This window comes from Furipterus horrens, unplaced genomic scaffold (assembly GCF_987537825.1).
Source record: "Furipterus horrens unplaced genomic scaffold, mFurHor1.1.pri manual_scaffold_13, whole genome shotgun sequence".
In the NCBI taxonomy this organism is placed as follows: Eukaryota; Metazoa; Chordata; class Mammalia; order Chiroptera; family Furipteridae; genus Furipterus; species Furipterus horrens.
Window position 1 is genome coordinate 37,910,703 of NW_028327183.1, and position 13,476 is coordinate 37,924,178.

General features: G+C 37.9%; 1 protein-coding gene and 1 pseudogene across 4 annotated transcripts in view; both read left to right on the plus strand.

Annotated features, from left to right (window-relative positions):
• The first annotated feature begins 2,973 nt into the window (after positions 1–2,973).
• On the plus strand, positions 2,974–3,744 carry LOC149994579 (transcription initiation factor TFIID subunit 9-like; annotated as a pseudogene).
• Positions 3,745–5,155: 1,411 nt separating this feature from the next.
• Positions 5,156–13,476, plus strand: part of ZNF383 (zinc finger protein 383) — a 42,080-nt gene continuing 33,759 nt past the window's right edge. The window contains exons 1-2 of one of the 4 annotated variants that reach the window (XM_090260690.1): positions 5,156–5,478; positions 6,211–6,278. In XM_090260690.1, the coding sequence (XP_090116816.1) occupies positions 6,252–6,278 (27 nt within the window). In that variant the 5' untranslated portion in view covers positions 5,156–5,478; positions 6,211–6,251. Of the gene's footprint in view, positions 5,536–6,210; positions 6,279–7,444; positions 7,535–13,476 lie in introns of those variants that run through there. The other 3 variants (XM_090260689.1, XM_090260691.1, XM_090260692.1) reach the window with 3 other exon arrangements.

Genomic DNA, 13,476 nt, shown 5'->3' on the forward strand with positions numbered 1-13,476 from the left:
ATATGAAAAACCTACATCTAACATCATACATTTTAGGTAAACAAAAAGGCATTTTCCTTAAGATCAGGAAAACAAGACAGAGATGTCCGTTTTCACTACTCTTACTCAACACAATACTGAAAGTCCTATCCACAGCAATGAGACATGAAGAAATAAAAGGCATCCAAATTGGAAAGGAAGAAGTAAAACTGTAATTATTTGCAGATGACAAGATACTATATAGAGGGAACCCTAAAAGTTCCAGAATAAAACTACAAGAACTGACAAATGAATTAAATAAAGCAGCAGGATACATTTTTGTACCCCAGTAACAAATTTTCAGAGAGGGAAACTAAGAAAACAATCCAACTTATAACTGCATCAAAAATAAAATAAAGTACCTAGGACTAAGTTTATCCAGAGATGAAAAAGACCTGTACTTGGAAAATTATAAGACAATGAAAAAATAAATTGAAGTAGATGAGAATAAGTTGAAGCAATACTGTGTTCATGGATAAGAAGTATTAACATATTAAAATGTCCATACTACCCAAATCAACCTATAGATTGAAAGAAATTCCTATCAAGATACAAATGGTATTTCACAGAACAAGAACAAATATTGCAAAAATGTATGTAGAACCAAAAAAGACCCCAAATATCCTCTGCCATCTTGAGACAGAGTAACAAAGTTGGAGGAATCACTCTCCTTGATATCAGACTATCCTGTATTACAAGGCCACAGTAATAAAAACATCATGGTACTGGCAAAAAGCAGAAATCAACCCAATGGTCAATTAATATTGTACAAAGGAGACAAAAACACACAATGGGTAAAGGCAGTCTATTCAATAAATGGTGCTGAGAAAACTGGCCAGATGTGGGCAAAAACGTGAAACCAGGCCACCATCTTACACCATACATAAGAATAAACTCAAAATGGATTAAAGACTTAAATGTAAGACTCAAAACCATAAAAAATCCTACAAGAAAACATAGGCAGTAAAATGTTAGGCATTTCAGAAACATATAGTCTTCCAAAACTGAATCAAGAAGAAGCAGAAAGCCTGAATAGACCAATAACAACTAGTGAAATTGAAGCAGTAATCAAAAAACTCCCAGCACACAAAAGCCCTGGACCAGATGGCTTCACAAGTAAATTCTACAAAACATTTAGGAATGAACTATTCCTAAAAGATCCAAGAAGAGGGAAGACTCCTAAACTCGTTCTATGAAGCCAGTATTACCCTAATTCAAAAACCAGGTCAAGACACAACAAAGAAATAACGATACAGGCCAATATCACTGATGAACGTAGATGCTAAAATCCTCAACAAAATATTGGCAAACTGGATCCAGCAACACATTAGAAAGATCATACACCATGATCATGTGGGATTCATCCCAGGGATGCAAGGATGGTTTAATATTTGCAAATCAATAAACGTAATACACCACATAAACAAAATGAAAGACAAAAACCACATGATCATATCAATAGATGCAGAAAAAGCATTTGATAAAGTACAACACCCATTAAAAAAATGTTAGGCATTTCTAGTAGCAATATTGTTTTTGATATATCTCCTCAGGCAAGGGGAACAAAAGAAATAATAAATAAATAGGACTACATCAGACTAAAAAGGTTTTGCACAGTGAACAAAAGCCACCAACAAAATGAAAAGACAACCCATTGAATGGAAGATCATAATGTAAAGCATACTGTACACTCTTCCTAACAAGCTGTTTTAGTTCACACTTTACTCTCTTTCTCTCACAGATCTTCCTTCATCTCCATAATATCTCCATCATACTTTTCCTAAAGAACTGTCATGCAAGTTCTGGTTTGTGGAGTCCTTTATATTTAATCGACTTACTCTCTATATCCTCTTCCATTTATGCAAGGTTTACCCAACATTTTAGAGTAGGTTGTTTTTTATTTTCAGATATTTTTATATTTTACTGACTGTCTTCTTTATTAACATAAACCAGCTTATTCTTTTATGCATTACTGCACCTGGTTCTCCCTCAATTAAAGACGATCTAAATTATATCTATACTGAACTGCAATTTGATCATGGAGAAAAATATTTGGCTTTCACTTTCTTGATTTTCCTTTGTTTTTGCTCCACTGATTTCTGGTGCTAAATATTATTGAGTAGAAACTAGTCCACTTTTTTTTTCTCCTTTAAGCAATGTGAGGTTTTCTCTGGATGGTTGAGTCTTCCTTATTTTACAGACCAATCACTTTGGTCAAAACTGAGATATATTTTAGCTTTCTGGATCAATTTTTCCCTTAAACATGACTGTCCTGATCTTAGCACTTGGTTTTCTTTTCTTCTTATTTCTCTGCTTGACCTCTACTCTCTTCATGGCAGTAGTGTCTCCAAAGTTTATCATTTAACATAAGCTCCTAGTTTTCTGGACTTATCTTTCTTATTTCTGGAATCTTCTCTAATAAGCTTCACCAGCTCCTAAAGGACCCCTTATTACCTCTGATTAGTAAGCCTCATCCTCTGACAAGCTTCTGTCTAGTTTCAACTGTATTAGCAAGCACTCATGTATTTTTTGGAGTTCAGGGACTTTTCCTTTCTCTGAATTGCACTGATTTGCTGTTTTGGTCCCCATTTGTGACCTTGAATTGTTTCCAAGAGGTGGAAGAGGTAACATTCATACCTAAGCTATTATACTAGTCATAGTAATGTCTTCCCCCCTCCTCCATTTGGGGCAGTCAGAGAACAAACCATGGAAGACTGGAGAGGAATAAAGTATAACTCTAAATGCTGCAGAAGGAATTGAAATTGTATGTATGAAAACAAGATCCCTTAGGTTTCCAGAGCCATCGCAGTGAAGACCATGTTGCTTCCAAACATCCTCTTCACCAGTACACCAGGGGTTGGGAAAACCATGCTTGGCAAAGAACTTGCATCAAGATCAGGACTGAAATACATTAATGTGGGTGCTTTAGCGCAAGAAGTTTGATCACGGGATATAATGGAGTCTGGCAAGATGGCTTCTCCCAAGAGCATGTCGAAAGATGCAGATGATGGCACAAATCCTGAAGGATATGGGGATTACAGAATATGAGCCAAGAGTTATAAATCAGATGTTGGAGTTTGCCTTCTAATATGTGACCACAATTCTAGATGATGCGAAAATTTATTCAAGCCATGCTAAAAAAGCAACTGTTGATGCAGATGATGTGCGATTGGCAATCCAGTGTCGTGCTGACCAGTCTTTTACCTCTCCTCCCCCAAGAGATTTTTTATTAGATATTGCAAGGAAAAGAAATCGAACCCCTTTGCCACTGATCAAGCCATATTCTGGCCATAGATTGCCACCTGATAGATATTGCTTGACTGCTCCAAAATATAGATTTAAGTCTTTATAAAAAAAGGCAACTACTTCTGCAGGAAGAATAACAGTTACACGGTCAAGTGTTGGTTCAGTTGCTAGCAGACCAAGTACTCCCACACTTGGCACACCAACCCCACAAACCATGTCAGTTTCGACTAAAGTGGGGATGCCGATGTGCCTCACAGGGCAAAGGTTTACAGTACAGATGCCCACTTTGCAGTCCCCAGCTGTAAAAGCATCAATTCCTGCAACCTCAGCAGTTCAGAATGTTCTGATTAATTCATCATTAATTGGGTCCAAAAGCATTTTTATTACCACTAACTGGTGGCATCACAAAATACTGTCAATGAATCATCAAATGCATTGAAACGAAAATGAGATGATGATGATGACTATGATAATTTGTAATCTAGCCTTGAAGCATGTTTAACATGTATACTTGATCTTGAATCCACTGTATTAAGATTAAACACACATACTGGATGTTTTCAAGTTGTGTTTTAGAAATCTGAAATAGTATTTAATGAGTAAATAGTTACCATAGTTTTTAATTGAGATATTGTATTTTCTTTAATAGAATTCATAATGTTTTTTCATCAGCCTTTAAGTGTAAGAAATAAAGTTGCTATTCATCAGTTTGATTGTTGGTACGTACTTTGAAAAAGAAAAAGAAAACAAGATCCTTTAAACAATGTAAATTGTGGGTTCATGGCTATATGCAAGGAACAGAGACATGATTTTATTTTTTTAAAAATACCTGAAGCTATTCGTCAGACCAGCTGGTCTTCTTTTTGCTTTTCCAATAGTCAAATAAAACTGATGGTACAAGAACATGCGCCCCACTCTCTAAGAAGAAAACCAGAGCTGGCACCACCCCGCTGCCCCTCGCCTGGATACCAAGGGTGCCACATGGCCGGGGGGAAAAGAAGGCACACAAGATAAGTCCACCACAAAAATATAATAATTCCTCCTCTCCTTACAAAACAACAAAAACAAACAAAAAACCCTTTATTTCTTTTCTACTAGCTTCCTGACTAAAAACCACGACTCCGCTCATGTGCAGTTCAACAACATCGCAGGCACAGAAACCGCTGCCAAGCAACCCAAGAGAAGAAAAATGTTCAGAGGATCTCTCATCACCTCCCTGCCAATAAAGCCTTTCCCTCAATCCTTCGCGGAGCAGACTCTTCCTCTTTTCTGTCTGGATACAGGTTCCCTTGTGCACAAGCCTAATGAAGCCTTTGCCTGAACTTCTTTTTTCTGGCAATCTGTATTTATTTTTATCCTTGGGGATCACAAGAACCCAGATCTCAGGTAACACCCCAGTATCATTGTTTTCCAAGTGAAGCAAGTGAGGTAAGTCTTCCAATTTTTACCTATGGCCTTACACACACTACGGCCATCCTCAGAGCCACCCCTCTTCACCCCCACAACATACACACTGCCTGCCGCCCCTGATACCCCGCCTCCTTCAGCCAGGTTCTGAGCTCTCCCTGCTGCGATTTGAATCTGAGACTTCCAGGTTCCTGCTCCCTGAACAGCGCTGATTTCCCGCCAATGCTCCCCCACTGATTAAGGCCAAAATGCCGATTTAGTCAGTCTCGAGTATTCGCCGAGTGAGGTGTAACTCCTAGAAGATGCGGAGCTCCACTCATCCTTGTGGGAAAGCTCAATGCAGAAAGTCATCTATGAAAATCTCGGGCGGGCACCTCGCCCTTTCCGGCTCTAGACTACATTTCCCAGGATTTCTTGCGGCTCTAATCAACTTCCGTTGAAACGGGGCTACTTATTTTTTTTTTAATTTCTCAAGGAAAATACGACTCCCTGGGATTGGATGGGTCTATGGAGAAGCTTGTCCTCAGGGTGTGGGATCTGCCTGGTGTGGGAGCCGCACCCCGAGCCTGCAGCTGGGTCTCAAACACTCCTGGCCGCGGTTCCGACAGGGGAGTTCGGTTGCGGGCTCGTCCCAGAATTTGCTCCAGCGGAAACCGGAGAGAGGGGCGCCAACTTGACTGAACGGATACCTCTCCGGACTACATTTTCCAGGGGAATCTAAGGGAACAGGGCCACCCCGTCACCCGCCTCTGGTACCCTGGACCTTCTGATAAGGTGCAGTGCAAGGGGCACGACTAGGCTCCTCTGGTGCGTCCCTGAGGGTTTGAAGGGGCAGTCCGGGCGCGTCTGGAGTCTCAGGCCCGTGTGAGTCGGTCAGGCTGGGTGGGATTCCATCTGTACGACTGACCTTAACGTGACTGCGGTGCTGTGTGTTCGGGTGTGATTATATCGCATGGTGGGTGTGTCGTGACTGTGACCATGCGAGGAGCTGTGTGCAGGTGTCATTGTGGATATCCACGTTGTTGGTGTGTGATTGTGACAATGTACGGCGCTGTGTGTGGGTGTGATTGTGTCCCCGGGGTGGGACTGTGATTGTGTACATTTGTATAACTTTCTGTGACACTGTGTGTGGGGGCGGGCGGGTTGGGGGGATGAGAGAATCTGTGATGACGTGGCTGTGACTCTGTTATCTGAGGGCTGTGTGTTTGTAATTGAGGTGTGACTGTTAGCAGCTCTATGTGTACTGGACGTCTGTGACTGAGGATCTGTGAGCATGACTATGTAACTTTGTGGCACTATGTGTGCAGATGGAGGGTGCCTGTGATTTTGCCAGGGAAACAGTGTGTTGGTGTGTGAGGCCAGTACGAATTTTGGTCTTGGACAGCCGACTTCCGGTTCCAACTTTCAGAAAGCTCAGGACAGCCTAGACTCCTCTGACCTCTCTCGATGAGTGGCAGGTTTGGGTCCAGAGCTACCTCTGATCTGGTGAGTCTGGCCACAAGTAAAACTTGGCATCTATTGATTTTTTTCCTCCTTCAGAACTCTGCTTCTCAGGAGGTCTTCAGAAGAAGAGAAGGAGAATGGCTACTGGCCAAGCCAAATACAAGGTGCGTTGGGATATCCTTTCTGCTCTCTTTCTCCTGGATGGTCTTATTTAACATAGGCTCATTAAGTGTCCTCTTTCTACAAATTAACATTTAAGAAAATAATGGGAAGCCCTGAGGGTGGACACACAGATCCCAGTATACACCCTCATTTTCTACTTCATAATGTTTGTATATTAATTTAGAAAATAGCTCAGTTATTTCTGTGTGCTAAATTTCTGCTTTTTAAACACATGCACACACAAAACATGCTTATTTTTTAAAATTTGGAAAATAGGAAGTTACAAAGAGTATAGCCAGTCAATATTTTGATCTGTTTCTGTCTAATAACTTTCTTATGCATATATTCTATATGTTATTTCAAGATTGGAATCTTACAGCATTTACCATTTCATAGCTTATGTTTTTACTAAAAGTTATCTGTCACTATTACATAGTTTCTCCTTCATTCTTTAAAAAAATTACTGAATATTACATACATGCACAAAAGTGCTTAAAATAATATGGTTTAAGAAGTAACTATAAAGGGAAACTGTATAACAAAAACTTCCATCAGCACTCTAGAAACCTGTTAGTCCTACACACAGAAAAAATACCCTATTCTCTTAACCTCTTTAGGTAATCCTTATCCTGACTTTAAGGTGGCAATTATTATTATTTTTAAAAATAGTTCACCACACATATACAGATCCCTAAAAGACATAGTTTAATATTTATGTTTAACTTTGTAGAAATGAAATTGTGATGTGTAATGTTTTGCTTTTCTTACACAATACTATATATCTTTAGGATCACTCTTGTGAGTTGTTACCTATAGCTGTAGTTTGGACATTCCTTGTTTCCAGTTTTTGGCTGCTTTGGAAGGACTGCTCCAAACATATATTTATCAGTATCCTGGTGCATAAACATATGAATGGAATTGCTGGGCTTTACAATATATGTATGTCTTTAAATTTCCTAGATAATTGCCGAACTGATTTTTAGTATGCTTGTACCAGTCATCCTGTATTCTCTTTTAATACTTGGTTACTTGTTATTTTAATTTTGATGAATGTGCAGATATAATGTATATCATATGGTTTTAAAAGTATAACATATGTTACCCAAAGTACAGAAATCAAAGTATATGTCTGATGAATTTTATAAAATGAGCATATTCATTTAACCAGAGCTTAAATCAGATGAGGAAATAGAACATTACCAACATTCCAGAAGCCTGATTCTTGTCCTATCTACTCACTACCCACCTCTTCCGAAAGGTAAACATAATTCTGTCTTCTATAGTCATAGTATGAATATGAGATTCATCCATGTTGCTTCACCTAATTATAGGTCATTTATTATTATTGGTTAAAATTCCCTGCATGAACATACCACAGTTTATTTGTTCATTCCATTACTGATTGATATTTCGGTTATTTTCAAATTGGGGCTTATATGAACAAGGCTTCTATGACCATACTTGTACATGTTTTGGGGGGCACATATGAATGCATTTCTATTGGATATATCCCTAGGAGTGAAATTCTGTGGCATAGGTTAGGCATATATTCAGCTTTAATATATACTAACAATTTTCTAAATGGTTGTATTAATTTATACTCCTTTTCCTGGCTGCTGTGGCTCAGTGGATTGAGCATCGGCCTGCGAGCCAAGTGTCGCTGGTTTGAATCCCAGTCAGGGCACATGACTAGGTTGCACACCAGATCCCCAGTTCGGGGCACAAGTGAGAGGCAACCACACAGTGATGTTTCTGTCCCTCTCTTTTTCCTTTCCCCTCTCTCTAAAAGTAAATAAATAAATAAATAAATAAATAAATAAATAACTTAAAACAAAAATTTATACTCCTGACTTCATTGTATGACAATAAACTTTACAATAAGAAGTTTTACTGGAGATAAAGAGTAATAATTAATAATGTAAAGGGTAGTCCACCAGCAAGATATTACAGTTCTAGATATATATACCTTCATAAAATGACTTTAAGTATATTTGATGGAACTAAAATAAGTAGTAGAAAAATCTCAATCATAGTGGGGTATTTTTAGCACTGTTCTCAATAGCTGATAAAACAATCCATAAAAACTCAGTAAACTATATAATATTTGAACAGTGTGATTGACAAATGTGACCTAGTAGATATACTAGCACAGTGTTTTTACAAATACAGTACATATTATTTACAGATGCATATGAGTCATTTATCCACATTGATCATATTCTGGACCACAAAGGGAATTTTAGTAAATTTCAGAGCATTGAAATAATACTGTATGTTTTCTGGTCACAGAGGAATTCAGCTAGAAGTAAATAACAAAAACATATCTAGAGATATTCCAATATTTGGAATTTAAGCAATATACTTAATAAATAACTGTTGAGTCAAAGAAGAAATTGCAGTGGAAATTAAAAATATTTTAAACTGAATGATAATGAAAATATCAAAATGTGGAGTGTTCCTAAATCTGAAACTGAAGAAAATGTGTAGCCATAAATGCATATGCTAATAAAAAGAAGAATGCTAACAAGATGATAATCAGTGGATTCACCTGACACTTCGGTAGCAGAGAAAGGAACTTCAAGCCGAAAGCAGGCAGACAGGTGGAACAGGATGTAATAGCATCAAAAGAACGCGGGTCCAGAAAGCATTGAAAGTTTTACTAGTTTAGGAGTTTGGAGCAAAAAAAAAAAAAAGAAGAATGCTGAAAAATTAATGATCTATGTATTTATCTCAAGAAGTCAAGAAGAGTATATGTTTAAACCCAAAGAAAACAACAAATAGGAGATAATAAGAGTAAGAACTCAAATATAAATTTATGTATGTTAGAACATAAAATGAATGTACAATGGAGAAAATTAAGACATTTTGGGGATTAATAAAGTTGATAAACCTCCAGCAAAACTTAAGAAAGAAAAAGGAGATAAGGCACAAGTTGCCAAATCAGATTTGAGAAAAACAAAAAGAAAACACAGACTAGCTTTAAGGCTGAGTCTCAGTTAATTCTTGGTTTATACCTAGGAGTTGGTTGCACAATACGTGATCATTAGAAACTGAACCAGTGATCATTACACTCGAGTCCCTTTGTATACTTCATTGGACTTGTAAATTTATCTTTTAATATAGATTTTTAGTTTTGTAATTTAGTTTCTTCATTGGACATTGTGTTCTTTATGTTTTTTGCATGGCCTATAGTGTCATTACAACTCATTGTGCTATCATGAGGGGTTTGATATGTTAATAAAATGTTCATTTCCTAGGTAATAATGGGTTGAGTATTCAATGAGCTCTTTGAGACATTTAGTTTATTTATTATTTTATTGTATTGCTATGAACTTTCCTCTCAGGACTGCCTTTGCTGTGTCCCATAAGTTTTGGGTTCTTGTGTGTTCATTATCATTTGTTTCCAGAAACTTTTTGTTTTCTTCCTTCATGTGATTGTTAACCCATTCCTTATTTAATAGGATTCTAATCATTCTCTATGAATTTGAATATTTTTGAGTTTTTTCCTAGAGGTTGGTGTCCAGTTTCAAGGCATTGTGGTCTGAGAAGATGCTTGATATAATTTCAATTTTCTTGAATTTGTTGAGCCTTGTTTTGTGTCCTGTCATGTGGTCTATCTTTGAAAATGTTCCATGTGCATTTGAAAAGAATGTATATTTTGCTTCTTTGGGATACAAGGTTCTATATATATCAGTTAAGTTCATGTGACATAATGTTGTTCAATGTCTCAATATCCTTGGTGTTTCTTTGCTTTGTTTTTTTAATTTTATTTTTTGGTTTTTCAATTACAGTTGTCCCATTTTTTCCCCATTGCTCCCCCACATCCACCCCACCCCTTCTTCCACAATCATATTCCTCCCTGATGTCCATGTCCATGAGTCATTTATACCCGTTCCTTGACTAAACCCTTCCCTTACTTATCCCCCTTCTCTCCCTCCCCCCTCCCCCCTATTGACTGTTATTCTGCTCCTTGTCCTATTCAGTTCGTTTGTTTATGTTCTTTAGTTTCCTGTATTAGGTGATATCATATGGTATTTTTCTTTCTTTGCCTGGCTTATTTTACTAAGCATAATTCTCTCCAGTTCCATCCATGTTGTCGCAAATGGCAGGAGTTCCTTCTTTCTTTCTGCTGCATAGTATTCCATTGTGTAAATGTACCACAGGTTTTTGATCCACTCATCTACAGATGGGCACTTGGGCTGTTTCCAGGACTTAGCTATTATAAACAGTGCTGCTATGAACATAGGGGTGCATAAGTTCTTTTGAATTAGGGTTTTAGGATTTTTCGGGTATAATCCTAGCAGTGAAATCACTGGTTCAAAAGGCAGTTCCATTTTTAGTTTTTTGAGGTAATTCCATACTGTTTTGCATAGTGGCTGCAATAGTTTGCATTCCCACCAACAGTGCAGTAGGGTTCCTGTTTCTCCACATCCTCACCAGCACTTGTTGTTTGTTGGTTTGTTGATGATGGCCATTCTGACAGGTGTGAAGTGGTATCTCATTGTGGTTTTTACTTGCATCTCTGTGATGGCTAGTGATGTCGAGCATTTTTTCATGTCTTTATGGCCCTTCTGTATGTCTTCTTTGGGGAAGTGTTTGTTCAGGTCCTTTGTCCATTTTTTAATTGGGTTGTCTGTTTTCTTGATGTTGAGTCGTATAAGCTCTTTATATATTTTGGAGATCAGTCCCTTGTCTGAGATATCATTGGCAAATATGTTTTCCCATATGGTTGGTTTCCTCTTCATTCTTTGCTTTGATGGTCTGTCCATTGTTGACAATGAGGTGTTAAAATCCCCTATAGTGAATGTGTTGCTTTTGACATCATTTTGTGTAAATTTGGGTGCTCCTATGTTGGCTGCATATATGTTTATAAGGGTTATATCTTCTTGATGTATTGTTCCCTTAAGTATTATGAAGTGTCCTTTGTCTTTTTTTATGGCCTTTGTTGTGTGAAATCTATTTTGTCTGATATAAGTATTGCTACCCCAGCTTTTTTTCATGTCCTTTTGCTTGAGATACTTTTTTCCATCCTTTTACTTTTAGTCTGTATAGATCTTTTGTCCTGAGGTGAGTCTCTTGTAGACAGCGCATATGTGGGTCTTGCTTTCTTATCCACTCAACTACCCTATGCCTTTTTATTGGAGCATTTACATTTAAGGTTATTATTCATAGGTACTTTTCATTGTGATTTTTTTGCTGTGTATCTGTGTTCTCTATATATTTTTCTTCATCTATAAACAGTCACTTCAGCATCTCTTTCAGTGCTGGTTTAGTGGATATGTATTCTTTTAGCCTTCTTTTATCTGGGAAACTCCTTAATTCACCTTCCATTTTGAAAGAGAGACTTGCTGGATAGAGTAGTCATGGCTGTAGGTGTTTGTTTTTCTTTTCTTTTCTTTTTTTTTTTTTTAGGTTTAGAAGTTGTTTTTTTTTAATTTTATTTTTATTGTTATTCTACTACAATGGTCCCACATTTCACCTCATTGCTACCCTCCACCCAGCCCACCCCTTATCCCGCAGTCCATACCGACCCCGTTGTCCATGTTCATGGGTCATTTATATTAGTTCCTTTACTAACCTTTCCCTTACTTACCCTCAGCCCTTCCTCCCCCTTTCTCCCTGATAACTGTTACTCTGTTCCTTGTTCAGTTTTGTTCATTTGTTTGTGTTGTTTATTAGTCTCCTGTATTAGGTGATATCTTATGGTATTTTTCTTTCATTGCCTGGCTTATTTCACTAAGCATAATTCTCTCTAGTTCCATCCATGTTGTCACAAATGGCAGGAGTTCCTTCTTTCTTTCTGCTGCATAGTATTCCATTGTGTAAATGTACCACAGGTTTTTGATCCACTCATCTACAGATGGGCACTTGGGCTGTTTCCAGCACTTGACTATTGTAAACAGTGCTGCTATGAACATAGGGGTGCAAGGGTTCTTTTGAATTGGTGTTTCAGGATTCTTCAGATATAATCCTAGCAGTGGAATCGCTTGTTCAAAAGGCAGTTCCATTTTTAGTTTTTTGAGGAAATTCCATACTGTTTTCCATAGTGGCTGCACCAGTCTGCATTCCTATCAACAATGCACTAGGTTTCCCATTTCTCGACATCCTCTCCAGCACTTGTTGTTTGTTGGTTTGTTGATGATGGCCATTCTGACAGGTGTAAAGTGGTATCTCATTGTGGTTTTTATTTGCATCTCTCTGATGGCTAGTGATGTTGAGCATTCTTTCATATGCCTATGGACCCTTTGTATATCCTCCTTGGAGAAGTGTATGTTCCGGGATTGATCACATCAAGTTTCTTCTGTACAGCTTATCATAATGTGATCACTCTAGGCTGGATGAAGCCTGGATCGAGAGAAGCACTACAGCTCTCCTATTGGCTGAGAGCAAACCTCCCTCAACTGGGGAGGAATGGGGGACAACCTTGGAGACCAGCGACAGGTTCATACTTGTCTAGGCTATTCAGTTACACATGAGACCGTGTGGTGAGAAGTTGTGTGGCGCTCTATATAGTGAATCGTATTATAAAGTGTAGTCCCAGTTTTTGTCTGTATACAATGAATTAGAAGAATTTATATTTTTACTTACATACCTACTTATTTCCTTTTCTTCAGATCATGTCTGCCTCTGTTATTTCTCGTCGTAAGTGCCAAACAACCCTGATTCATTTTGTTATATCTGCAGTTTCACCATTCCCAGTCAAAAGACAAACATCAGTGCATTTGTCAGGCAAGCCTATTTTGCATATTTTAAAGTAAACTTGGTGATCAAGATAAGTCTTGGACCCCTCACAAGGTGTGCAAGTAGTGTGTCAAGAGTTTACAGATGTGGGCGAAGGGAACACATGATAAATTGCCATTTGGTATACCTATGGTTTGGCGAGAGCCCAGAAATCATTCAAGTGACTGTTACTTTTGTATATTGAAAATGTCAGGATATAACAAGAAAAAGAAATGTAAAATAGAGTGTCCTAGTCTACTATCAGCTATATGCCAGTGCCTCATTCAGGTGAAATCCCAAAGCAGTTTTTATTGACTACCCTCTTTTAAAAAACAGGAAGTATGGTGAAGAACTAAGTGACAGCAACAGTGAAGATTTTGAAATTGAAGATGACTCGGTGCTTAAGGGATTTGATCAGCATGAGTTGAATGATTTGGCATAAGATTAGTAACTATCCAAAAAGGCTTCAGAACTCCTAGC